The sequence below is a fragment of the Haemaphysalis longicornis genome, unplaced genomic scaffold, assembly GCF_048455015.1.
Source record: "Haemaphysalis longicornis isolate Haplotype H1 unplaced genomic scaffold, Haemaphysalis longicornis Haplotype H1 scaffold_12, whole genome shotgun sequence".
Taxonomy (NCBI): domain Eukaryota; kingdom Metazoa; phylum Arthropoda; class Arachnida; order Ixodida; family Ixodidae; genus Haemaphysalis; species Haemaphysalis longicornis.
In genome coordinates, this window is record NW_027526225.1 from 7,866,038 (window position 1) to 7,893,281 (window position 27,244).

Genomic DNA, 27,244 nt, shown 5'->3' on the forward strand with positions numbered 1-27,244 from the left:
CGTTACTGCTCAAGCGGCGTGGCTTCGTGCCGTCGGAGCGAGGCTTGCCCGTTGGAGGCAGCGGGGTGGCGGCGGCGGTTGCCGGGTGGGAAGGGGGGGGACACGGGGAGGGGGGAAGGAATCCAGCCGGCATGAGAGGGGAGAGCATTACCTCTCCCCCACGCAAGCTGCGCGCCCTCGCATTGTTGCCATGGCAATTATAACGCCTTCAAGGCCAACATGGCGGTGGCGTTGCTAGGGCAACAACAACGCAGTAATGTTTCCCCAGGCTCACCAGGGGAGAATATGCCGCATGAGTCGCAATTAGCCCGGACGCTGGGTTGAAGGCTAAGAGTCCGCCTCCTGGCTGAGCACAGCAGCTCGCGGTCAGACCGCCACCACCAACACGCTGCATGTCGTCTCTCGGGGTAAATCGTGACACTGCCGACGAGGGAAGAAGCCAGGGACAGCCAGGGTGGCCTGCGACGTGGCGACGGCACGAGCCTGACCGTTCGCCTGTGGTCCGGGGGCCTTGCTGTCCGACATGCCAAGCTTTTGTGCAGCCACGGACTTTCTCTGCAGCTTGAGCGAGCGGCGCTTGGCAGGCCTAGGAGGGCCGGTGCGTGATGGGGCCGTCGTGCGCTGCAAGGCACCGCCAGCCGTGGAAGAGGGCGCCATTCGGGCCGTCGTTGAGCCTGCGCTGCTCATCCGCATACGTGACACCTTCGAGACAGCGCCGGTGGCCGAGCCTTGCCTGGGCCGCTTGCCCTTCTGGCGACGCTGCTCCCTCTCAAGCCATTTTAACTGCTCCAGTTCAGGCATGGGCAATCTTCACCGACTCTCGAGCAGCCCTTCAGCACCTCATGGTGCTGCCACAAGAGCAGCTTGCTCAAGAAATTAATGGCCTGCACACGCAGGCAATAAACAACCACCACGCTGTTGCTCTGCAGTGGCTTCCATCTCACTGCGGTGTGGCTGGCAACGACGAAGCCGACAGAGCTGCTGCATCAGCGCATTCCAGCCCAATTATTACGCCAGTGCCTTTCACAAGGCGAGACGGAGCGACTCTGGCGTCATCGCTTGCCAAGAGTTCTCAGCGATTGCTGTGGACCGACCCAAATAATACCTACGATCCGTTGCACACAATAGACCCAGAGTGTCGACTTCGGATGCCAAGCGGTCTGTGCAAGCGAGATGAAGCTGTCCTGCATCGAATACGACTGAATGTGGCGTACACTAAGCATTTCCTTTTTAAACTACGTCGAGTTTCCTCACCTCTTTGCCCTACCTGTACAGTTCGCGGAGACCTGAAACACGTTCTCTGCGCATGTCCTCGCTACGAACTTGAGCGTACCACGGCAAAGCTTTCTCTGGGCCTGCCCGCGTCCGCCCAGTTCTCTTCGAGTCACCTCCTTGGGCCCTGGCTTACAACCGGCATGGCAAGTCGCGCAACAACAGTGCTCCTAACGTTCCTCCGGAGCACTGGACTTGTCAGTGAGCTATGAACACTCAGACAAATGACTATATCGCCTGATTGTGTGTGTGCTTTTTGTGTGTGTCTGTGAGTTTGAGTATTCATGTATAAGTGAGAGTTTTCATTAATCTTCATCACACCTTCACCCCCATTTGGTGTAGCAAGTCGGGCGCCGCGCCTGGCTGACCTCACCTGTTCATTAAAGATGTTTATCTCTCTCTCTCAAGCTGCTGCCTTTCTTTTTCGTCGTTGAAGGCGGCGTGTTGGGCTTCGAGGTGTGTCAAAAACTGGGCACTCCAAGATTCAAAGACCTCCCTCTCTTCCCCGGCGTAGTTGTCGATATAGGACGTAATCTCACGCTCAAGCCGCGGCAGCTCGGTCTCTAGCCGCTTGGCCTCTTTCATCTCTGTGAGCAGTCGACCGCCACGGTTGTTGAGACGTGCCGGGTCAACCTGCCGCTTGTCGTAGTCGAGCAATCGCGCCCAGACAACCTCTCGACGTTCCACTTTCTTGAAGATGACCTCGTTCTTGGCGTTCTTGAAGATGACCTCGTTCTTGAAGATGACTCGTTCCGCACGGAGCCCCTGCCCCACGGCTGCCTGTGCGTGTACGCCAGCCAGCCGGGGCTGGAGTAGATCCGCGAGAGCCTCGAGAAGACCCTGCCGGCCAGCCTGGAGCAGGAGGACCGGCTGCCCTTCCACGGCCTGCCCCTGGTCATGGTGCTTGCGGGCCAGGGGGACTTCCTGCGCGAGAAGGGCATCAACCGGGCCAAGAGCCTGCAGTGCCCCTTCATGGACGTGGGCGGCGGCCTGGACCCCGTGCGGCTGGAGCAGGCGCTGTGCGCGCTGGTAGAGAGCATCGAGCGGCGGGCGGGCCGGCTGTACATCTACCAGGCGCTGGCCGCGGGGCCCCGGCCGGACCTGCGGCTGATGCTGTGCATGCTGTGCGGGGACCCGTACGCGCCCGAGCAGGTGCTGGCGCCCCTGCTGGCGCAGCCGGGCTGCCTGGCCACGGGCCCGCCGCACTGCCTCAGCCTGACTCCTTCCTGGGCCCTTGCAGGAGTCTGTGGCTCCGGTCTTTTCCAGGAACTTCCGGCCGGGTCCACCCTGGTCTGCCGGGCACGTGGTCTGTCCTGCCAGTGCGTCGTCGCTGCTCATCCGCATGTCGGACGGGACCACTTGACACCGGCACGCCGACCATGTGAGGCCTCGCCTGGCAACCTCAGCCGCCCTTTCAGGAAGCCAGCAGGCAGGGGAGCCAACCACACCGAGACACCGACCGCTGCCAGCGCAGCACCAGGGGCTGGTGCTACTCGTGCCTCTGCGATGCCACCTGCAAGTCCGGTGCCACCTGCAAGGCCGACAGCTAGCTGGTGCGAGTGTGACACAGGCAGCACCTAATGCTGCCACAACGGCTTCGACACCTGTGCTCCGGTGGAGTGAAAGACTGTGGAGACCTCCAGACCGGTACTCGCCGGGGTGACAGGTGTTGTTTTGTGTTTGTGTGGACAAACAAGCTTGGGGGTGAGGGGTGTGACAAGTGTGTGGCGCCCCCGCATCCCTGATATTCGTTGGCCGCTAAGTTCGGTGGCCCCACCAGGCTCGGTGAGAAACATTGTGTGACGGCTGGCAAATAAAACCGCTGAGCACAGCAGCCTATGACAGCAGCTCGCGGTCTGTTCTGTGTCGCGGTCAGTCACCGTCACCACCAGCACGCTGCATGTCGTGTCTCGGCTGGAGGGTACCCCTACCCTCCCAGGTTCACGAACGCGGGGCTAAACGGTGACAGTGTATGTGTGTATGTGTGTGTGTGTGGCCGCGTGGTTAGCATTTTGTAACTGCAAAACAATTCACGCGGTGGGAGCAGTCGGTCTTGGTTTTTACTCAAGCGGCCGATCGAGAAATTTCGGGGGGAGGGCGTGTTTTGACCCCCTGTACCCCTGAGGACTTTGGTAAAAGCCAGTTGTCGTATTGTGCAATTAGTTTGAACATTTCTTTAATGCTTCAAGCATAAAATTACTCTGCCGTTGTAACTTAAATGTTATGCGTATACGTTCAGATTTCTTATGTTACCTGACAGTATTACCTCGATCATTTTAATAACGTTAAATTTCTAAAGTTACTTCAATGTTATGCCTTGAACATTGTAATAATGTTGCAATAAAGGTGTTACATATAACGTTGCTGTGCGGTTGCTTCCTAACATTATAATAATGTTTACATTTTTACATCTCATTAATGTTCTGCCGTGAACATGCTCTGAACGTTATTATAATGTTTGAATTTTTATATTATTTTAATGTTGAGTCCTGAGCATTGTAATAACGTTACCATTTCTAACATTGGTCATAAGTTGTTTCCTGAGCATGCCCTGAACGTTGTTATAATGTTTGTATATTTACATTACTTTAATGTTGAGTCATAAGCATTGTAATAACATTAGCATTTATAACATTGGTTTTAAGTTGTTTCCTAAACGTTAAATAAATGTTGGGAACAAAACGTTAACATACATGTTTGTTTTCAACGTAAAAATAACGTTCCTAACATAACAGAAACATTGAATGTTTTTATTAAACGTTACATAAACATTGCCACGTAACATTTAACGTTTTTTAAACTTTCGCAACTTCCAGATAACGTTATTCTAATGTTCTGTGCTACTTGGGGAACCGCTCCCGCTCACTGGAGCCAAGGCCGACGTAGCCATCGCCAGTTACGCCCGATCTCCTGTAATTATTACCAGTGATTAATAATTAACAGTGACTCTGGCTAGTCAGTGAGCGGAAGCGGTTTGGCCGGTTAGGTAAAAATCAAGACCGACTGCTCTCGCTGAAATATTGTGAAGCGGGCGTCGGGTGGCGGCTTGGAGATCCGTTCGGATAGAGCTAGAGTTAGTCCGACCATCTGTAATTATTAATAATTATTAATAATGATTAATAATTATCAGTGATTTTAGCTAGTCAGTGAGCGTAGCGGTTCGGCCGGTTGGGTAAAAATGCTCTCAACGCGAGTTGCGTTTCCTCTGGACGGAACTTTTGGGGGCCCCGTCACTGTAGTCAGTACCTTCATTTTTTCTCCTCGAACCACAAAAAGAGCCGTAGCCCAATTTTGCCAAATGAAATGTCTGCCTGCTACGTTGCTACAAAGTGTATATTAAGCAATTCTGACGTTTGCATAGTTGACTAGTTGACCGAAGTGAGCACTTCTTGTAGCCTAAACCAGGTTCAGACGGTTCAAACAGTACGCAGCAAAGCATCGGCGGTATCGGTTTCGATTTCTGTTTGCAACTGCCATTCTGTTGCTGGAATACTACATGCCTCTGTTTAAGGTTCGTAAAGTTCGTATTGGTGCTGATACGACTTGCAGGAACACACGATGCATATGCTATTTCTATGCGGTAAAGCGCCCCCGCCATAAACAACCGCACGGAACGGTCTCACGTACGTTCCAGCAAGCCACATCAATCAAATAGATAAGCCTTGTACGTACGACACGTATTTCCAACAATAAATGATCAAGGCTCCATAATTTTTTTTTTCAAACTGCCATCTCCTCTGCACTGAATACGGTCTCTATTGATTTTTTTTAAAAAAAGAACAGGCAATTCCTAACCATGTTTTCGCCTAGTTGAGCCGCACTGGTTTTTCTAGCTGCGCGAATAAAAGTTAAAAAGAAAGCACCAACAGTGAAAATAGGTCTTTGCAGAGAACAAAAAAAGAATCTGAAAGAGTACGGGATATCTGCAGAGCACATTATTTTGTAAAAATAAATCTTCAAATGCAACCTAACACGTGCAAGATCTGGGCAGAATCAGACCAGCTATCCAAAAAATTTCATTTAGAAAATTACCTGTGAATGTCGAGGCTATATCGCCGCTCGAGCTGGCACGGCCTTGAGGGCGAGACGCGATCAGAATAATTGGCGTAATAAGATTGACAATAAAAAGACACAAAACACCTGCTCGCATTGTTCTTTCTTTGAATCTTTTTTCGGTGTACGCTGAGAACAGGAATCTGCTTTCTACGCCTGCCATTGTCAGTATAACAATGGCTGGCGCACGTTTTTATGTCCGACAGAATAATGGGTATATATACAAGAAAAAAAAATGTAGCTGTGCGCGTGCGTGCATGCATGATCAACACGAAAGAACAAATGCAACAGAATTACACAACGAGGTCCCGTTTATTCAGCAATCGGCAAGAGCACTGAGCACGCAAACAACAAAAAGTGCAAGGAAACCCTAAACTACAAATATGGAAGACACCTAGCCATCACAACACAAGAATCAGTTTCAGAACACGCCATCTTCCAGAAATGCACATTTGCAATGCCGACCTGCTCACTTGTTCTTCTGGGCGTCTCCGGAGGCCGACAAGTGCTGCACTTCAATCGGGATCGGCTTCGCTTCTTCCTTCTTGGGGGCGTTCTTACGCGGAGCCTCGAGAGCCAGGTGACCGTTCGGCTTGAGGTGGCACTTGACGGACTCCGGGTCGACGTCTTCGGGGAGCACGTATCGGCGCGTGAACTCCCTCTTGACGTAGCAGCCGCGGTCGTCCGACTTCTCCTCGTGCTTGCCGTGGATAACGACGCAGTTGTTCTCCGTCTTCACGCTGATCTCTTCGGGGGCGAAGTGGCGGGTGTCCACGTTGATGGCGAACTTGTCCGGGGTGCAGGCGACGGAAGTGCCCTGCTGCTGTCGGGCGGGGCAGACGCCGGTCGACCGTTGCGACGACGGTTGGTGGTGACGCGGTTGGATGTAGAACCGCTGGTGGTAGAACGGCGGGTCGAAAAGCTCGCCGTCGAGGGAGGAGCCGCCGAAGTCGTCGTCGTCGAAGAATCCGCGGAAGCCGCGGTTGTAGAACGGGAACAGGGCCATGGATGTTCGCTAAAGAACCTCTCGGTCACCGACGTGTTCGCACAGCTAGCCGGCGAAGCGAGCAGACGCCGCTTTTGTTTGCAACCGAAGCGCGTTCTAGAATGCGCGAGAAATGCCGTGGAGGGGAGCAGACGGAGTAAACAAGCGATCCTATTGGACGGACTGGATCACGTGGTACGTCTGCGACCTTCGCTGGCCGCTCCGGCCGGCTTCTGCGGTGCAGTAAAACAGGTGGAAGCTTCGCGATTGTTCTGTGGCGATTGTTCGGGTAGAGTGTAGTTCGGGTAATCAGGCATGCATGGACAACGTGTCAGGCGTGTCCGTTCGTTCGTTTTCTTTCTCGCACAACCAGCGGCGGCAATTTCAAATTTTGTTTTGTCGTTAACAGGTGGAACTTCCGCTATCATCCATGTCCACAATTGTTGTTTGGGCAAAGGTATAGTCATGTTCGTTCGTTGTTTTTTGCGTGCAGAACATGCGGCGGCAATTTCAAATGCTAATTTTCGGCTTATAGGTGGAAGTTTCGCGATCTACGAACGTCTACGATTGTTCCGGCATTCAGGCATGTTCGAACGTTCATTTTCTTGCGCGAAGAACTCACGGTGGCAGTTTCAAATTGTATTTTGTGGTTAACAAGTGGATGTTACGCGGTCATGTACGTCCGCGATTGTTTGGGCATTCGGGTTTTTCTGGCTCGCGAAGCCTACGGCGGCTATTTGAAATTATATGTTGCCGTTAAATTTGCATCAAGATGGAGAGTGCCTATAATGACTTCCTTTTTCCCCGCGTCGTAAAATAATTTTCCAAAATTAAGTCAATCGCCTGTTGAGGTTTTGGCATCAACTGAATTTTGCTAGGTGTAACATGATGGGTGTAACATTAAGGGATAAGAACAGAGGGGAGTAGATGCGGGAATAAACGCGTGTTAAGGACATATTAGTAGAAATTACGAAGAAGAAATGGGTACGGGCAGGGCATGTAATGCGAAAGCAAGATAACCGTTGGTCATTAGGAGTAACAGAGTGGATCCCTATATAGAGAAGGCAAGCGTGGCAGGGGGCGGCAGAAAGTTGGGTGGGCAGATGAAATCAAGAAGTTTGCGGGAATAAATTGGTCGCAGTTAGCGCAGGACCGGGATAATTGGAGATTTATGGGAGAGTACTTTGCCCTGCAGTGGGCTAGATAGGCTGATGATGATGATGCATTTTGCGTTTCGCGCGCGAAAGTCATCAAATCGTGGTTCTGCGGCTTAGTTGTAGCGGTGATCATTTTTGAGCAAGTCATCAGCTTGTGGTTAGCTTTGACGTGATAGTTTTTGTGTTTTGCCCCCCCCCCCCCCCTTTTTTTTTCCACAACTTCCCAGCCATCAATTGGATCTAGCCCTCTGACATTTTATCCCCTACAACTATGTTTTAATTCGAAATAACTAGGCTCTCGCAGCTAACTCAGCTGCATTTCACCCACAAAGGCCGTTTATGTTTTTTTAAGCGGACAAGCACAAGAAATATTGAAAAACTTTGGGCTGGAGAGACGTGGTATAGGCGAGCACTAAAAACATAGTTAACAGTGTGTTAACGCCACGTTAGTATTGAAGTGATATAATGAAATGGAACTAGAGGCCGCACTACAATCGCCCAGTCCTGTTTCGTGGCGGCGGCTCTGGTCGGTGGCAACCAATCACACAAGCAAGATTCTGTGACGTCATAAAGAAATCGCCCGAAAGTGGCTGTGGAGTTATCACTGCTACATCATCAACATCATCAGCCCATCTACGCCCACTGCAGGGCGAAGGCCTCTCCCATAGATCTCCAACTATCCCGGTCCTGTGCTAACTGCGACCAATTTATCACCGCAAACTTCTTCCCTCATCTGCCCACCTAAGTTTCTGCCGCCCCCTGCCACGCTTGCCTTCTCTAGGGATCCACTCTTACCCTTAATGACCAACGGTTGTCTTGCCTTCCCATTACATGCCCTGCCCACGCCCATTTCTGCTTAATTTCTACTAATATATATGTCCTTAACACGTGTTTGTTCCCCGATCCACTCCGCTCTCTTCTTGTCCCACCCGCCGCGGTGGCTCAGTGGCTAAGGCGTTGTGCTGCTGAGCACGAGGACGCGGGTTCGATTCCCGGCCGCTTTTCTGATGGAGGCGAAAAGCAAGAATGCCCGTGTGTGCGAGATTTCGGCGCACGTTAAAGATCCCCAGGGGGTCAAAATTAATCCGGAGCCCTCCACTACGGCGCGCCTCATCGCCTGCGTTGCTCTTCTTGTCCCTTAACGTTACACCTATCATCTTCCGTTCCATTGCTCGCTGCGTCGTGCTCAGTTTAAGTTGAGCCCTTTTAGTGAGCCTCCAAGTTTCTGCCCCGTAGGCGAGTGCCGGTAAGATGCAGCTGTCATACAGTTTCTTCTTCAGGGTCAATGGTAGGCTGCCGTTCATCATTTGAGAATGCCTGCCGAATGCACTCCTCCCCATTCTTATCCTTCTAACCTTCCATAAATACACTGCTACATATGTCTTCTTTAATATATGGATTATATTTTTGAAGTTTAGGGTAAAATTAATATCACTTATCGCGACAGAGTAGTCCTTTCAGTAAACCTAACTTGTATTTCGAATTCCTGGCCCCTACAAAATTACGAAAGGCACAAACACCGCGGTATTGTTTTGAAGTGGGGAACGGTGCACCAAAGTTTTATTTCATAACCGGCACAACTGCAGCCCGCAACACAACCGGGCGCTTCTTGTTGTACAACAATCACTGCCGAGGACAATTCGGCTTGGGGAATGTATACTTACTGCTCGAGTAGACTTAAGGGAGTACTACTACAAGTTTGTCGTTCACGGCTTGTGGCAGTACAGTGGGGTTTCGAACTCTGGAAAATAGAGCGACAGCTGCAGGCCAGGACTCGCATCGTGACGTATAGTGCACATGGTTCGGGACTACATGCTATTCTGTTAACGCATACGGCAGTATTTCGGCATTTATTTTTGTTCATATACACGACACCCATCACCCTCTCTTCCCGTGTACTGTGTTTCAACTTTCAAGTAACGACTCACAGCCACGATATTTATCAAGGAGGGGTTAACACAGAAAGCTCAACTACAGACACGCAGCCGACAACTACGGCGCATATCACAGCCCAGGCGGTCTTCGTGAACAACGATATTCTGCTACAAACAAGTACAATGCACATTCGCTGCAGCAAAGGTAAGCAGTGCTGCCACAATTTAGGGCATATATACGTCGCCACCTGCAAACAAACGACATCAACGCTATTCCTACAAATATCAAGCCCCGTGCTTCTTTTTTTATTCTCGCCCGTGCCGGCGGATGCTTAAATAACATATCAATATCACTCAAACATGAGCCTCAAGACTTTCATAGCAATTCTGTCACGTCTAGTGCGAGAGCACCATTGGAAATCTCCATGCACGACCGAATACCGCTCATAACCGTCACCTAGCATACTCTATTCGTCCTTTTCTGCCCTCCTACGGCCTTGAACAATCGTACAAAACGCCGTTTTCCCGGCTACCATGCACGCTGCGAGTTCTGGTCCGGGCTAACGCGCAAAATAAAGTGTGTATGCGAATATTCTTGGCATCAACGAACACACTTCAGGCCTTGGCGACGTCCTTCTTTCCCTCGTGCTTGACCTCGATGGGTATCATCTTCGGCTCCTCTTTCTTTACGTTCTTGCGCGGTGCTTCGAGCGCCAGAAGTCCCCCCTGTGTCAGGTGGCACTTGATGCTCTGCGGGTCGACGTCTTCGGGAAGCACGTAGCGGCGCGTGAACTCTCTCTTCACGTAGCAGCCGCGGTCGTCGGACTTCTCCTCGTGTTTGCCGTGAATGACGACGCAGTTGTCCTGCGTCTTCACGCTGATCTCTTCGGGAGTGAAGTTGCGGGTGTCCACGCGTATGGCGAACTTATCCGGACTGCAGGAGACGGAGGTGCCCTGCTGTTCAGGGCACGACGTGGACCTTTCCTGGTGACGCGGCTGAATGTAGAACCGCTGGTGGTAGTACGGCGGGTCGAACAGCTCGCCGTCGAGGAAGGAGCCGCCGAAGTCGTCGTTGAGTAGTTGTCTTGCGAGGTCGGAGCTCAAGAGGTTGCGGTGCAGAAGCGGGAAGAGCGCCATGTTGTTGATGTCGTCTGTTTACGCTTATTCGACGGGAGGCAGTGCTTCGAGGATGTCGTCTGGTAGAGTTTTTGAAACTTTTCTTGTAACACGTTCTTAGCTCTGCGAAGCGGAGTCCAGTGCTTTCTGCTAATTTCAGGGGAGGGGGGGGGGGGGGCAGAAACGTACAAGCGAAATGTGAAGCGGAGCGCGACTACTACCTGGCGAAGGCGAAAAAAAGAAATCTGAGTGTGAAATAGCCAGAGAACCACGGGATGGCAGACGAGGGCACAAGGACAGAGCGCTAACTGAAATTTATCGCTATTTATCCCTCGATTAAATTGTTCTACAATATTTTAAATATCCCTTTATTGCAGAGAATATCGTTTGACTCGTACAATACGGAAAAAAAGACAAGTTAGTAAACAAACAGTGCTTATAAGAACCATGTGCCGAGAATATACGCGAGCAGAAGAAACTCCAAGCTAGATTTAATGGCCTGGGCTGTTTAGAGCAACCAAGTTTATACTTATCTAGGAAATGTTAGCGGGCCTGAAAAATTCGGCACAAGCACAACGCAAAGGTAACCTCATTGCTCTCACTGAATACCTGCGGCATATGGGGATTACCAACAACACTAGAAAAAAAAAAGACAAAGCAAAAACAGCGGCTAAAAGTTTCACCTCTGTCTGGGCTAAGTGGAGATAGCAGAGGAACCCGTAAAATCCACAAATCGTCTGCTCGACGTCGCCTGCTTGATGCCAATGCTCCGATGCCGGTCCAACGTCTGGGCGCCGGCCTTTTCACCACACGGAACCTCGATTTGGAGAAAGAGGAAAATAGTGAGGAGGAGAAAGGAGGAGACGCGGGATTGGTCCGCCGTGGTCACGTGGTACGGGCTGCCGCAGTGCGACAAGGTCGCTGGCCGATCAGCACATGGCCGACGGCGCCGTCAACAAAAACAAACCCGGCGAATATTTTGCTTCCGAGAGTGTTTTGCTCGCTTTCGCGCCGGCAGACGGTGTATTTCTGCGCGCGAAGACAGTGAAGCTTCGTGTTTCTGTCTAACATTGTTGGATGCTGTGTGAGCAGATGGTAGCTTTGCTTAACGCTGACTCTCTTGTCGTAAACAATGCACCCCCCCCCCCTTCTTTTTAATTTCCGGGCGAGTTATACAAGCGAAGGCGAATCTAAAATAAGCGCGGGTTAGGGGACGGAATAAGGTTCGCACAGTGGGTTGACAGATCGATAAGGTATGAGTTCCTCCAGGGTGACCGCTTTTTTTTTTTTTTTCCTCAGTCGAGCAACGTTACGTAATGCAGCAAAACAGGGCTTCTCCGCGAAGGCAGGTAATGCGCATATGTAGTTTGTCTCCTCTTTTAATGGGCTGAAAATCTCGATTTTTAGAATTCCACGCCCCCAAACTAGGTCCCCGCTATGTGGGCGTGCCGTAGTGAAGGGTTTCGGTTAAGATAGACCACCTGGCGACCTTTACCGCGCGTCGAAATTTCGACATTCGTGCGTTTTAGTTTTTGCCCCCACCAGAAAAAAAAAACAAAAAAAAAACGGCCACAGCGGTCAGTATCGAACCCGCACCCTTGAGTAGATGGAGTGGGTGGGAAGGACGGAGCGAGAAAGTAGAATAGATGACAGGTAACGGTTGCAGCATTACCAAATACACGGAGGACAGAAAAAATGTCCCCTGCGCCAAGGCAAGAAGAAAATGGTACCCGCGAAGCTACTACTGGTCTTCAATTTTCCATTGCCTTGACAACTCCAATTGAATAAATAATTGTCAGAGACTATAAGGATTACGCTGTATTTGGAATAATTGTATTATAATGCTTACTTTATAAGGGCGCAGCGTTCGTCTAGTAATTGGATACCATTCATATAAACAACGACGCATAAACTGCGCGGACCAACTTGCTTAAAAATCCGTCTTAATTCGTTTTTTCCTAAGGAAGCCCGGACCCCGGCAATCAGCTTCGGCTGGTACGTAAGGGCCCGCCTGGCAGCGACCGCCCAGGGACTTCTGGACTGAGAAGACCCCCCCCCCCATTGCCACTACTCCAGAACTAGTATAAAAATAAAGTTTATTCCTCCTCCCCCGTTCCTCTCCAAAGAAAGTTGAGAGAAGTGAGAAAGCTTTCTAACAACAAAACTGCGTCGAAATTGCGTCAAAACCTTATTTATTTATTTATTTATTTATTTATTTATTTATTTATTTATTTATTTATTTATTTATTTATTTATTTATTTATTTATTTATTTATTTATTTATTTATTTATTTATTTATTTATTTATTTATTTATTTATTTATTTATTTATTTATTTATACTTCAGCCCCCAATTTGGGGCTATGGCAGGAGTGAGCATTCACGGAACAAAAAAAAAAGCAATTAAACAGATCAACAGAGCAAAAAAATAAAAGAACAGTTAACGCAAATCAGAAAGGGCAAGTAAAAATTTTTCCAGAGGAAGGGAGCGAGTATTAACGGACAATCCATTCCAGAGTTCGGCAGTGAAAGGGAAAAAACTAAATTTGAATGCGTTGGTTCGACAATGGTAAGGCTTGATATTAAGGTGGTGATTTCTTCTAGTAATGGACGGCGAGGCAAATGAGATGTAGTTATTGTCAGACATGCGATAGACTGAGTTAATAAAACAGTAAAACAATTTCGTAGAATCATTTAGTCGGCGCATATGCGTAGTGTGGTGAGTTCAAGAGAAGACAGGGCAAGGGAAGGCGGAAAGTAGCGGTCATAACGATTACAAATAAATTCGGTAGATTTCTGTTTTCCAATGGCCTCGATTCTATCAATTTCACCCTGCTTGTGTGGATTCCATACGGGGCATGCGTAGTCAAGCACAGGACGAATCAGTGTTTTATACATTAGTAATTTCGTGCTTTTTCGGAATTGGGACAGTGTTCGTCTTAAATAACCTATTTTTTTAAAGATTTTGTGCAGATAAAGTTAATATGCTGAGACCAAGATAGGTTGCTGGAAAGAACAACACCAAGATAGTTGTATTCTGTTACTTTTTTTTAAGGTGGATCCGTTAAACGAGTACGTGAAGCAGGAAGGGCCGGGACTTAATTACTATTCGTGAAAGACATAAGAACTGATTTTTAAAAAATGATACTCATTTGCCAGGTTGCACACCATTCACAACATTTAGTAAATAATCATTTAGACAGTGATGAGCTTCAGGAGAGTCAGTGGGTTCATACAAAACACAATCATCCGCATACAGGCGATATTTAGAGGTTACGTTATTAGGCAAATGGTTAATATACAGTAGAAACAGTAACGGGTCAAGTACAGAACCTTGTGGAAGGCCTGAACTAACACTAACAATATCTGAGTCAGTCGAGTTATAACAAACGTATTGCGAGCGCTCAAAAAGAAAAGTAGAAATTCAAGTAACTAGTTGTGGGCTGTTTAATATGGTGCTTAATTTACACAGTAATTTAGAATGAAGTACAGTGTCGAAGGCTTTCGAAAATTCAATGAATACTGCGTCAACCTGATTACCAATGTCAATGTTGTCGTGCACGAATTCGGTTAACTGCGTAACAGTACTATAACTTAGTCTGAATCTATGTTGGAAGTTAGACAAAAGATTGTTAGATTCAAGAAATTTATTGATATGTTTGTAAATAATATGCTCTAATAGCTTGCAGGAATGAGGGGTAAGAGAGATGGGGATGGATGGCGACGCTCTAAGTGCGTCCTACTTTCGATGAGAGTGTGCCCAATAGATTGTGAAATATTCAAAGACTGAAATCGCAAATGAAGAGTGAGACCATGAGACGATTTTTCGCGCACTCATGCAGTAAAAGAATCTACGAGTGATATAAATGTATACCGATACGTGGTATTGGAGATAAAGGTATACTATTGTGATCGATGCGTGTGTTGTCTTACCTAGAAGCGTTCCTTTTTTTTCGCCATCTTCAAGTATTCGTGTCGACACAATGGAATCCTGGTTTCATGCACGCGCCGTGTATTCAGAGACCTTATCAGAGCTTTTCGGTCGACCGACCGGTCAATGAAGAAATGCATTAGTTTTTGACAGGGCGCCATCTGTCCTACTAATAAAGCTTTCGCTTTTAAAAATCCCGGGCCGTCTGCACTAAAGTGAAACCTGGGGAGGGGCGAAGCCTGCAGTGTGCGCCGGTGTTTCCCACAGCAAGATAACTGCTAATGGGAAACGAGAGACAGAAGACGCTTTTTGTTTCAACTACAGTCAAATCTCGTTACTACGAACCCCACATTAAAGGAGCCATGAAGAGAAAATACAACTTCATGTAATTTGAAAGAACTAGGATTCAGAATCTCACTCAGCTCCATTACAGCCACAAAATATGTTTTTTTAACAAAAAAAAGCAAGAAGTATTTAAAAACTTTCAAATTTTGCGCCACAGTGACGTGTTATGAGCAAGAATGGCGTCATACGGGCTAAAAATAAAATATAATTTTCAGTGCGTTAATTGCACGTTAGCATTCAAGTGATGCGGTCAAATGGAACTAGAAACCCCATTACAGACGTCCAGTCATGTGTCGTCGCGACAGTTCAGTCAGGCGGCCGCCAATCGCACAAACAAGATTCTGTGACGTCATAGAAAAGTTGCGGGAAATTAGCTAGGGGGTCGCGACTGCTTCACACGTTTTCCTTAATATCTCCGCTATTTGTTCGAAGATTGCGATGATATTGGTATCATTGTTATCGGGACTAAGCAGTCTTTCTAATAAACTCAACTTGTATTTTGTCTTCATGGCTCCTTTAAGGAATTTCTCAAATTTACGAATGTTTTAAAAATCCCAGCCAGATTGTCTATATTTCAATTTGTAAGCATATTTCAGTTCTTCGAATTTCAGTACAGCGCATAATTCAGAATAGCGCACGTAGTTTATTTTCTTTTATATAATAGAGAAACATCAGTATTACGAATTCACGTAAAAGTCACAGTGCCGTAACTCTGGCGTGAAACAGAAACCGCAGTTTCTGTGGCATTCGCCGAGTGCAGTAGTTATCATCATTACCCTGTCGAGTGCCGACGGCTAGCGCCTCTAGAGTCTACTGTACTAGAAGTTTCTTCTAGTACACTCTAGCGCCTCCACAAAGCTGCGGTTTAATCATTGTGCAGTGGCGAAGCAGGCCTAGCCGCCTTTGCCTCTTTCCTCTCTGGTTATGTCGGGTGGCCGATCGGTCGTTCTTCACGCTATTCACGTGTGCGTACAGGCGTTTATTTGCTGTGGGTGATTTTTCTGGGAATTTTAACGATGAATGCAACTAGTGACGGAGCCAAGAAGAAGCGAAAGCGGTCATCATCATCACTGACGATGATGACGCGAAGGAATGAGACTGTGTGTCATCGTAAACAGAAGAAAATGAGCTCGTGTCACATTGATGTTTTAGTGCACATGAACGAAGTCCGTACTTTCATCGCTCAGTGCAATGACGTACCCGATGAGGTATTGCACAAAGCGAAGAGATGTAGAGACATTCATAATCGGCCGTGCGTGCTGCACGCGCAAGAAGAAAATAACTGATTTCTTCAAATAAAGCAGCTTTGAAGTGAGTGCAACATTTTTATTTATATAATTTTCTTTACATTTGGTCACTGGCTCGTAACGACAAGTTTTTCATTAGAACGATATTTCAAAATAACGAACGATATTGGGCGGACCCACGTGATTCGTTATACCGAGATTCGACTGAATGTGTATACGTATGTACTTACATGTATTATGTAACCGCGGTCCGCGTGGCTAATCGCAGTCAATGTGCATAATGTATTTCTTGGGTTCTTCTCCCTCGTCCCTATGCTCCTGCGCTTCCAAGTCGTAGATCGTGCCAAGTTCAGCTCGGCTGTGAAAGTCAAGTGTCTTTGAAGCCCGAAGCGTTCTAGCGAGAGGCGCTGGGAAACGAGTGTCCCGATGTCTTCTTTTAGTACGTGTTTTTGCCCACGGAGATGAAACGTTCTAGTGCGAGGCGTTGGAAAACGAGTGTCCCGTAATGTGTTCTTTTAGTATAGACTGGACTAGCGCTCACTACCAACTAGTTTATTTCGAAACCCTTCTCAGCATATAAACGTCAGTACATCAGAGGCGCGTCTGCGCACTGTGTTTCTCTGTACTCGTACATTTCGCTCTTTTTATTTTTTTTGAAGCCATGAACCAACTCGCCCAACAAAGCATTCTATTAAGTTAATCAAGCCGTGCGAAGGCAGCGCGCAATGGATGCGAAGCTGCACCTAAACAGGCAGAAAACAACTGTAGCTAAAGCAGACGACAAAGCCGTACCGCCGACGCCGGCAACGCCGGCGAGCAGGCACTTCCGCGCGGAGAACGCTGGGTAAATTCGCCACGCCATCGTGTGTTCCGTGAGTGAACCCCCCCCCCCCCCCCCCGTCGCCTCCGCCGCGTTTGGAGTTTGTTGTCCCGTATCACCCCACGCAAGAACCGGTGGCTGGTAGAACTCCACAAGCTGCATGCAGCACTGTTGAAGCTACATTGTTGTTAATAAAGCGCCCACTGAGGGCGGCTAACTCACCGTGAAGGAAGCGACAAAAGGCGCGGGGCCTTGCGATTCCACCGGCCGAGAGGGGAGACTGAAAGATCCTTTCAAAACCCTCTTCGCGGTGAATTACGCACCCTCAGTGGACGCTCTATTGAAAACTGTAGCCTCCTCACTGCTGCATGCAGCTTGTGGTATGAACTATAGAAAGCTTTGCTTTGACAATCGGCCGCGTATCTGCTCCTTTCGTTGCAACTGGCAACTTGGCAAATGTCGACGAGAGACGATGCCTTCCTCCTCTTTCCAGCTCACCGCTCATGTTGTTCCTCTCTCGTCTCACTCCTCCCAAGAATAACACGCTAGAGCTTCCCTGCAGCACACCGGTTCCTGCAGCGACCGGTGTGCTACGGGTCCGCAGCGCCTCAGACGACGACGAAGGCGGGAGCTCCTCACGTGGCGCGAGCACACGTGCAAGCCTGCTCTCTCTCTTGAACTTAGGCCAAATTCTTCCTTCTGTTCCATTATTCGGCATCGCATGATTGATCACACTGGAAACATCTTGGCCAATGCGCCTAAGTGGGTATGCGCCATTTTTTGGGTCACCACCACCACTACACCGGGCACTCCTCACGAGGCGCATGCTCACGTGCGCACAGTATTTTTTTTTCGCTTAAGCCACTGCACGCAGTACGCGTGCCCGGATCTTGGTTTCTTTTTTTTTTTTTTTTTTTGCTAACTCCAACGAAAAAAACTCAAGCTTAAACATTAAGCTCTTCTGTCAAAATATTGGTGATCGATGCCCCGGTGCTATAACTCTGCTTCGAGGCGCCGCTTATATATGTTGAAAGGCGGAAGAGCTATTTCGACCACTTGGGGATACACAACGGGCGTCCAAATCTCGACACACGGGCGTTTTCGTTTTCTGCCTACATCGGAAAAACGGTCGTGGTGAACGGTGATCGAACCCGCATTAGCAAACGGCTTAGCCACTGGGCAACTCCTGCGTTTACACTTTCCAGGTGTGCGAGCTTTTTAAACGAATTATGAAATACAAAAAAGTTTGCACACTTTGGGTGTGGCCAGGCCTTTGTGGCGCGCAGTATAGAGCACCGTCGCAGCGAGGGAAGGGCAAAGCCGTTTCATATATCGCCTGCAATCTGCCGAGAATGACATTTCGTTTGGTCAGTCTCGCAATCTGCTCGCGCTACCAGCAGCAACATACCATTGCTGAATTGCTGCGCATTCCTTTCCCATGCTGCAGGTACACAAAGAGAGCGACGATAGTGTTTTGATTTGTCTGGAGGGGAAGTGCACGAGAGGGCCCGAAGTTGGTGGTACGTGAAACAGAGAGGGCTGAATGGCATTGACTGCGCAATATCAACAACGGAGGGTCCATCCGTGTCGTCGTGAACTGGTAAACGTAATTTTTTTTCGGTTCAGTTCCGGTTCGGGTTCAGCGTATTATAACGGTTCGAATTGGGTTCACTTCCGACAAAAATATTGGTTCGCTTCCGTTTATCGATTCCGTTCGGTTCCGGTTCGGCACCCTAATGCACATATATACGATTAAATAGTAACAGTGGAAAACGTAAGATTTATTCTGACGTTTCGGTCGGAACCCGCGTTGCCGAGTTACTAAGGCATGGGACGCGTAAACCGAAGGTGGTGGGTCTTGTCCCAACCTGGGTTTTTCTCCACTTGCTTTCTTCATTTCAAACACACACGCACGCACGCACCACGCACGCAAACGCATATTTGAACACACATGTTTGATCAGAATGTGACGCGCATGCAACAGTATACAGATGATGTATGTGCACCCGAACCAACGTGTCATATGGTTAGGAGTAAACAGTCTTTTTTCACTAGCCCGAAAGTGAGTCCCCGTGTCTTCATATTGGTCTTCATGTCCCTGCCTCCATGCGGGTGTCGTTAATTCTTCTCAGTGGCCTTCCTTCAAGGTCGTCTAGTGATGCGAGTTCTTGTTGAGGATTTCGAGGACCTTCTGGCGCTTCGCTTTCATCAGGTTGCCGTGGGGATCGTGAACGTAGTCACGGACGTTGAGCAGGCCCGAAATGACGCAGGCGGCCACCGCCAACCGACCCTCGTTCATGCTCGTCGCATCGTACCACTGCATCGTGCTTGGGTAGTAACATTCAACACGGTTAGTCGCGCTTAACACCCGCCACAGGCAAACACCAGGTTGTCGATGAGGGCGACAGCAAAGTTGCTCCTTGCATTGCCCATGTTTGGTAGCAGGGTCCACGCGCTTGTCTCTGGGTTGTACTTCTCGACAGAAAGGAGTTTGGAGTGACCGCTGAAGCCGTTTATTGCGTGGATGCTCTCCCGAAACCCGATGTAGCCAACTCCGCTCCGCACGGAGCGCATGCTCGCGATGGCCACTCGTCAAACTGCGGGTCGTAGCGCTCAGAAGAGCCGAGGCATTCACTGCCGCTGAAGCTGCCCGTCATGTACAAGTCGCCGTTGTGCGCCGTGGCGTAGGCGTCACTGCGTTGTTGGTTTATGGACGCGATCACGGCCCACTGGTTGTTGCGGCAGTCGAACTTTTCGGCGGAGCTCTGCCACTCACCCCCGTCGTAGCCTCCCATGGCATAAATGATGTCATTGAGCACAGCGACGCTGACATAGCCCCTCTTGACGCGCATGGGAGTTGTTGAGCGCCACGTCTTCGTGTGCGCGGTAAAGCAGCGCGCACTGCGGAAGAAGTGATCGGGATTGAAGAGAGAGAGAGAAAATGACATTTATTTGTGTCCGGCGTGCAGGGGCGGGTCAGGCCACGCAGGGCTTCACCGCCCCCTATCGGGAGGCTAGACCTCGGGGAACTCTAGGCCAGTGCTCCAGCTTTGGCTACTTGGCGAGCCCGCTTCCTCCCGCTAGGGGATGGAGGGTCTCCCGTTCGCGCCTGCTGGGCAAGGGCGTCCTCGAGCCGCTGGACGGCGATGAGCTGTTCCTTCGGGTTGGAGGAACTAACGTAGTCCACCATGTCCGGTGGCAGTGGGTCCGACACTGCACTGTAGTCACTCGCACCACACCCCCACATAATGTGGGCCAGAGTTGCAGGTTCGTCCGCGCACACACTGCACAGCACTTCCCCGTAGAGTTCGGGACACATGTGTCGAGCCAGGGCCGGTGTGAGGACTGTCCTCGTCTGCAATTGTCGTAGCAGCACCCCCTCTCTTCTGTTCAATCTTGGGTGGGGCGGGGGTAGTTGCGCCCTTTCCACTCTATGCCAGGCCAGGACCTCGCTGTAGTTGAGAATGGGCTCCATGTCAGGGGCGCTCTCCACCGCAATCTGAGAGGCGAGGCGGTGGGGCGCCGCACGGCGCGCGAGCTCTCGTGCGACGGCGTCCGCCTTCTCGTTGCGGTTGGTAACACCCCCGGCGATGGGTCCTACACAACGTTTTTAGATTAGGTTTTTAGATTTAGAACCTAATCTAAATCTAAGATTTAGAACGTTTTTAGATTTAGAACCTAATCTAAAAACGTTGGTCCTACATGAGCCGGGAACCACCTTATGTGCGTTGTGGTCTCTTTGTGCTTGGGGAGGATGCGGGCTGCCACCATTCCCACCTTGCCTCTGGAGTAGTTGGTGATTGCCATTTGCGAGTCGCTCAGTACAGTTCGGGCCTCGTCGCCGCCGCACAGAGCTAGGGCGATAGCGGCCTCTTCCGCCTGCTCGGCATTGGTGGCTTGGAGGCTGCACGCGTTGACTGTGTTTCCGTCCGCAGCGCGAATTACCACTGCTACGAAGTGCTGTGGTCTTTCCGGCATCTGAGCGACGTCGACGTACATAGCCGTGCGGTCGTTTTCGTAGGTCTCGGTCAGCGCTCTGGCCCTGGCCTGTCTGCGCTCTTTGTCCCTCTGCGGATGCATGTTGCGCGGGAGCGGCGAGATCACCAGCTGTCTACTAATGATATCCGGCAGCTTCTTTCTTTGCATGTTAGCCTCTTCTTCTTCTCTAGTTGTTGTCGGGCTGAGGCCCGCACGCTGTAGAATCTTCCGGCCAGTCCTGGTGTTCTGTAGTCGTTGTATCTGCGCTGTACGCTGAGCCTCGCATATCTCTTCGAGAGTATTATGGACTCCCAAGGACGCCAAGGCCTGGTTGCTAGTACATGGCAGGAGTCCAAGAGCCGTTCTGTATGCTTTCCTTATGGCTGCGTTAATCCTATCCCGCTCGTACTGCAGCCATCGGTGGAAAGAGCCCACGTACGATACGTGGCTCACCACAAACGACTGCAGTAGTCGCAGGAGGTTGGCTTCCCGCATGCCGTCACGCCGCGTCGAAATTCTCTTTATGAGGCGGGTGGTGATGCCTATTTTCGTTAGCAGCTTTTCGAGCGCCGTGTGATTACCGTTGCCTGCGTCCATGTGTAGGCCTAATATTCTGATGGTATTGACGTGCGGGATGGTGGTTCCGTCTTTGGTGTAGAGGTTGATGTTTCTGTGTGCTTCTTGTTCTCCCTTCTTTCTTCGGTGGCCAGAGGGTGGTATGATCAACAGCTCCGATTTTTGAGGTGAGCAGTGTAGCCCCGTGCCGTGGAGGCTGGTTTCGACGGTATGTATTGCCTGCTGCAACGTCTCCTCGGTGTGTCCGTCCGAGCCTCCTGTTACCCACAGCGTCAGGTCGTCTGCATATATGGTGTGTCGTAGGTCCGGCAGCTGGGCTAGCCTTTCGGCCACCGGTATCATTACTAAGTTGAATAGTAGTGGGGAGATGACCGACCCCTGTGGCGTGCCTATGCTGCCCAGCTTTCGGTCTTCGAACTGTAATTGCCCTATTTGGATGCTGGACGTCCTGTGTGACAGGAAGGCTCGTATGTAGTTATACGTCCGCTTTCCTAGACCAAGTCTGTTGACCTGTTCCAGGATGGCGGAGTGACGGACGTTATCGAAGGCGCTTTTCAAGTCTAAGCCTAGGATCGCCTTGCAGTCAACCTTGCTGGGAGTTTCGAGCATGTCATGTTTCAGGAGAAGCATTGCGTCCTGTGTGCAGAGCTTTGGTCTAAATCCCAGCATGGTGTCGGGGTATATGTCGTTCTCTTCCAGGTAGTCTTGCCACCGATTGTTCAGGACATGTTCCAGCACCTTCCCTGCACATGATGTAAGGGAGATGGGTCGTAAGTTCTGTATGCTGGCTGCCTTGTTCGGTCTTGGGATCAGTATTGTACGGGCTGTCTTCCATTGTTTTGGGAGCTCACCCGAGCGCCAGCATTTGTTGTAGTACATCGTTAGGGCTTTGATTGCCGTCTCGTTCATGTTTCTTAGAATCTTGTTGCTTATGGCGTCCGGACCAGCAGCCGATCTGCAGTTCAGTTCCTGCGCCGCTCTGCGGACCTCCCATTCTTCTATGTCTTTATCGAGTTCGGGGTTTGCCGTTCCTCTATAATGTGGGTGGTCAGTGTTAGGGGTGGCAGGCAGGTATTGTTCATTGAGTAGCTTGGCAAGCTTTTCAGTACCGTGCGTCTTGGTTGCCTTGTAGACGATCTGGGCAAGTCTGTGATGTTGATAGGCCTTGCTTTGCGTCTCGTCTTGCAGGTGCCGGAGGAGCTTCCACGTCTTGCTGGCGTGCGGCTGTCTGTCGGCCTCGTTGCATATGGCGTGCCATTGTTGAGCGCATAGCTGGCGACTGTACTTCTCGATCTCTCGGCCGAGGTGCGCTATGCGCTTGCGCAGGCTTCGTAGATGTCGGTGTCTCTTCCATCGTCTTTGCAGGGATCCTCTGGCCTCGATCATATAGGCCAGTTTTGGGTCCATGACATGGATCTGTTCGTCGGTTTCAATCTCCTTCGTGACTTGTTTGCTGGCCTCCACCATCTTCGTGGTCCATTGCTCGATATCTTCGATGGTCGAGTCGGTGTCGATTCGGCGGAAGGCATTCCAATCGGTTAACCTGTGCTTGTGTGTATTCTTGTTGGTCCTTGCGTCCGCCCCCCTGATGGGGACCTCCACTTCTATGATGTAATGGTCGCTCCCGAGACTATGCCCCGTGTTTCGCCACTTGGACGCCTTGCCGCTGGGGAGACGCACAAAGGCGAGGTCGGGGTTGGTGTCTCGGGCGGTGGAGGTACCGATGCGGGACGGTTGCTGTGGATCTGTGATGAGCTCGAACCCGGTCTCTTCGGCTTCCTCGAGCAGATTTTTACCCTTAGCCGAGGTGAGCCCGTATCCGAGCTCCTTGTGCTGTGCGTTGAAGTCTCCGGCTATTATTGTTGGGTTGTTTCCAACCTGTCGCAACGTCTTGTGGAACATCGCTTTGAACCGTTGACTTCGGTGTTGTGGATTGCTATACACGTTAATGGCGTAGACTGTTGTCTGCTTCTTTTTGCCGACCACCACCTCGGTCACACACATCTCTAGGGCGGTGTCTTGGCCGAGGAAGCGGTCGTGTGGGATGATTGTTAGATCCTTCCTGACAAACGTGCACACTCCCTGCGCGGCACCCTTGGAGCTGGTTCTCGTACTGGGAGGTGTTGCGTGCGTTCTGTATCCGGGGGGTGTTGGCTTCTTTTCCAGGTGTGTTTCTTGGACCATTATTATGTCTGGTGGGGGGTCCGCGGCTTGCACGTGTTGTTGCAGTAGTGCCAGTCGGCATCGGAGGCCATTGGCATTCCAGTGCCAGACTTTGAGTGTGGTACGGGTCTTCTTAGCCATGATGTTGTTGTTGTTGGGTCGTGTCTCCGGCGGCGTTGTGGCCAGTCACGTTTGTACTTGGCGCCCCTAGCTTCTCGTATAGGTATTGCTCCAGTCTGGCGATTGGGTCTCGAAACTGGGCCTTGGTTTCGTCCAGGCTGACTTTGATTTCTCCGTACTGTGCCACAAGCTTGTCTATTTGCGCTCCTTGCTTGTCGAGTCGAGCTTCGATTCTCTCGATTCTTCTGGTGTTGTGGCTGAGTCTCACCGAGAAGCCGATGTGGTTCAGCTTTTCCGGGTCTTCGGCTATAACTGGCCTTGGCGTCGGGGAGTATGTGTTCTGGTCGGTTTCAATGATTTCGCCGTCTTCCCTTTCCTCCGTCTCTGTTTCCTCATTGTTACCGCCTGCAGTGTTGTGATTGACGTCTACTTCTGTTGGTGGGAGTGCAGTAGGTGCCGTGACTGCTACGTTTGCCGTCGTTGTTAGCCACATCTCGTGAGGAGTCTTTGGCGGTGCTGCCATGTTGCACCTTCCCGTGACGAAGATTTCTTGGAGTTGCTTGGTTAGCTTGGCGATGGTTTCCTGTTGGTCTTTGACCATCTTCTCTAGAGCTTGTATTCTGTCGTTGTCTCCTCGGCTAGGTGAGCGCAGGCCACTTTGGCCGGTCTGCTGCTTGGCTCCGCCTCCATTGGCGGCTGCTACTCGGACCCATGTCACACCTGCGGCGGCGGTCGCTGCCGGCGATCCCGCTGTCTTGGCACCTCTTGTTTTACTGCTCGATCTCTCGCGGCTGGCGCCGCGCGATGATGGATGACGTATTCTCTTGCCAGCGCTTGGTAGTTCTGGGAATTCGTCTTTCCTCGATAGTCTCGTCTTTAATGCTGACGATGGGCGAGACTCCCCGACGGCGTTTGCAGCGGTCTTTGCGTTCTTGGCCTCCCACTGGCGTTTCTTGACTTGAAACGGCGTTTTGTATCGGTTCCTGCAGTTCTTGTCACCGGTTGGGTGTTGGCCTCCGCATAGTTTGCAGTGTGGTTGACATGTCTTTTCGTGGTCTTGGTCCGGATCGGCTTTTCCGCAGCCGAAGCAGACCTTGAGGTTGGGCGTGGGGCAAACATCCCTGCGATGTCCTACTTGGCCGCAGTGCTTGCACACCTCCCTGTGTTGCTTATAAATTGTACACTTGATCATTACTCCGGCGTATCTGACGTGGGTTGGTACCCGGTCGCCTTGGAACAGGACTATGACTGCTTCGGATGTACCTATGCGATGTGCTCCGAGGACCGTCGAATTGTAGCTACATTTGAGATATGCGTTGATGTCTTCTTCTGTGTCTTCTACGGGGATATTGTGTATAACTCCCCTTACCGTGTTGTCCGGTGCCGTGCCGTAGGCGTAGACTTCGAAAGTTTGTGCGTCCAGTTCGATTCTTCGGATATCCGCGTATCGATTGGCTCTCTCTTCGCTAGGAGTGCTGACCACGATGATATTTTGTGCGGCGTTGGGGTAAGCCGTGTCTTCTGCCGCTGCATCTTGTAGGTCCATGCCTGCCGCCCTTGCGATGGCCCGCATGAGGTTGGTAGGCTTAACTTTTCCCACTGTGAGTCCGCCTCGTGGTCTGATCACCACCTTGTTCTCGTCTCTAGCCATGTCGCGCGGCATGCGGGCTGCTTTCTCGGTTGCATTGTTGACTTTCCGAGCGAATTGTGCTCGGGTGAGCGTTTTGGTGGGCCTACCTTGGCCCGTAGTGGTCTCCGACGACTTGTGGGGTTGATCTGATGTTCCCGTGCCGTTGTCGCTGTTGTTGTTGGTTGCCTGCCGGCCACGACCGTACCGCACTTGTAGCCAGCCCGCTCTCGCCTTCGGTGTTTCCTCGTCCTCTACGGACCCGTGGACTGCGATTGCCATTCTTCCGTCCTGGATGCTCAGCTCGGGGCCGGGTTCCAGGGCAGGGGTGGTATCCATTTCTGCTTGCACGTTCATGGTCAAGGACGCTATTGCGTAACCGCCGCTGGCCAGCTAACCCTTGATTTAGGGTTAGCGTGGCGGCCACCGCTTCGAAAGTTTCCGCGCTCGTAAAATGAGACACAATGGCTTGCCTGAAGAAAATTTGGTCTCCCGGTGATCACGCTGATAATGTCTGTCGACCAGTACTGGTTTTGTGGCCTTGCATCAACTTGATGCGTCAGAGGACGGGTACTTCGCGGAGCCGATGTGAATCTCGCCCGCATCGGCTGGCCCCCTGGTGGAAAAAAACTCGGGATTGAAACCTCCGATCACGTAGCTGTCGTAGCCGATGGCCGCACGCACACTTGTGGTTGGCCTGGGGCCCTGCAGGGTCCACGCTTTCAACCTTTACCCACCGGTCGGCCTTGCTGTCGTAGCTCTCAATGCAGGCACTCGGCCCTCCGTTCATCCAGCCGCCGATGACGAACATCGCCTCGTGCGGGATGCGGGGACGCGCCAACGCTGGAGTCCGTATACCTCGTCATTGTGGGCCACAAAGCTCAGGCCGTACAGAAAGTGCAGGCTGTCTGTTACGATGGGCTTGAAGGCTTCGCTTCCGACGACGTATCGGTGCGTCTTTATCTTCTCGACGAAGAAGTCTGTGTCGACTAGGCCCGGGCGGACACAATTGACTAGGTGTCGACTAGGCCCGGGCGGACACAGCAATGTACTGCTCTGGCTTGAACTCAACCCAGCGCCGCGGAGCGCGGCCTTTCACACGCTCCCTTCCTCGGCCACGTTCACGTTCTGGTCAGACAACAGTGATTCCACTATGTCGATCTCCAGCTTGAATAGCTCTTCGCTGCTCTTTCAGATCTCCAAGAAGGGCTGCTTCAGGTACCTGTATACGTCTTTCTTTCGAGGTCGAAGTAGTTGTAGCGGTTGGCGACTACGTGGATGCTGATGCAGTTTTCGAGAGACATGATGGAGTGCAGAAACTCGCAGCAGTCCTTGATCAGGTCAGTAACGCAGAGGTAACCAGCCACCTCCAAAACGATCTCCACGTTTTTCGTGCCCACAAAAATGACGCGCTTGTACGCGAACTCAACGATGATGGCCAAGGCTGCGCTCGACATACCGGGCACCAACACTTCGAACCGCTCGTAAATGTTGAAGCGTACGCCGAATAGGACCCTGAAATACTTACTGCAACTGGCCATTATGACCCTGTGCATGGGGAAAGCACCCCCGTCTGAGGTCTTGAGCAGACAGTCACAGAGCAGGTGCGAAGAGCGAATTTTCCACAGGGCCTTCGACGTCTCCCGGTCGAGCGTTTACTCTACGGGGGCCGCTGCTGTGTGGCTGCCGCTCATGCCGACCTCAATGCCCGCTGCTGACTGCACCCGTCCGAGCGTTGGGCCCATGGAATGCTGAAGATGTCTACCCGCCACAAAAATCACCGTGCGGGGGCGCATCAGAGCCCGCATGTAGAAGACGATGCTGTCTTTCGGTGGCACCCATTCTATAAAACTCCGCACTTTGGTTGTTTTTGAAAGGCAAGCTTTATACGGTCGTGGTAGGGTGTGCCCAAGTACGTCACCATACGTGTATTAAACTGGAAGGCCCGCATCATCCCCCTGATTCCTCGCTTCAAGTTGC

General features: G+C 50.8%; 2 protein-coding genes and 1 pseudogene across 3 annotated transcripts; all 3 read right to left on the reverse strand.

Moving 5' to 3' along the window:
• Positions 1–5,618: 5,618 nt before the first annotated feature.
• On the reverse strand, positions 5,619–6,458 carry LOC144162373 (alpha-crystallin A chain-like). The gene has a single exon (XM_077692873.1). It carries the CDS (start codon positions 6,329–6,331, stop codon positions 5,795–5,797), a length of 537 nt encoding a protein of 178 aa, XP_077548999.1. The 5' UTR covers positions 6,332–6,458; the 3' UTR covers positions 5,619–5,794.
• A 2,555-nt stretch (positions 6,459–9,013) lies between these two features.
• On the reverse strand, positions 9,014–11,278 carry LOC144162374 (alpha-crystallin A chain-like). 2 transcript variants are annotated; one of them, XM_077692874.1, is made up of 2 exons: positions 11,141–11,278; positions 9,014–10,604 (listed from the first exon to the last, which is right to left on the reverse strand). In XM_077692874.1, the coding sequence occupies exon 2, from the start codon at positions 10,476–10,478 to the stop codon at positions 9,957–9,959; it is 522 nt and encodes a 173-aa protein (XP_077549000.1). In that variant the 5' UTR covers positions 10,479–10,604; positions 11,141–11,278; the 3' UTR covers positions 9,014–9,956. The 2 variants fall into 2 exon arrangements, with proteins under 2 accessions (XP_077549000.1, XP_077549001.1); XM_077692875.1 differs by having other exon boundaries at positions 9,014–10,607.
• A 7,674-nt stretch (positions 11,279–18,952) lies between these two features.
• Positions 18,953–26,919, reverse strand: LOC144162231 (kelch-like protein 10; annotated as a pseudogene).
• Positions 26,920–27,244: the final 325 nt, after the last annotated feature.

Bases quoted from the DNA above. Each gene is read 5' to 3' on its own strand.
- LOC144162374 (XM_077692874.1), bottom strand. From the start codon at position 10,478: ATGGCGCTCTTCCCGCTTCTGCACCGCAACCTCTTGAGCTCCGACCTC.
- LOC144162373 (XM_077692873.1), bottom strand. From the start codon at position 6,331: ATGGCCCTGTTCCCGTTCTACAACCGCGGCTTCCGCGGATTCTTCGAC.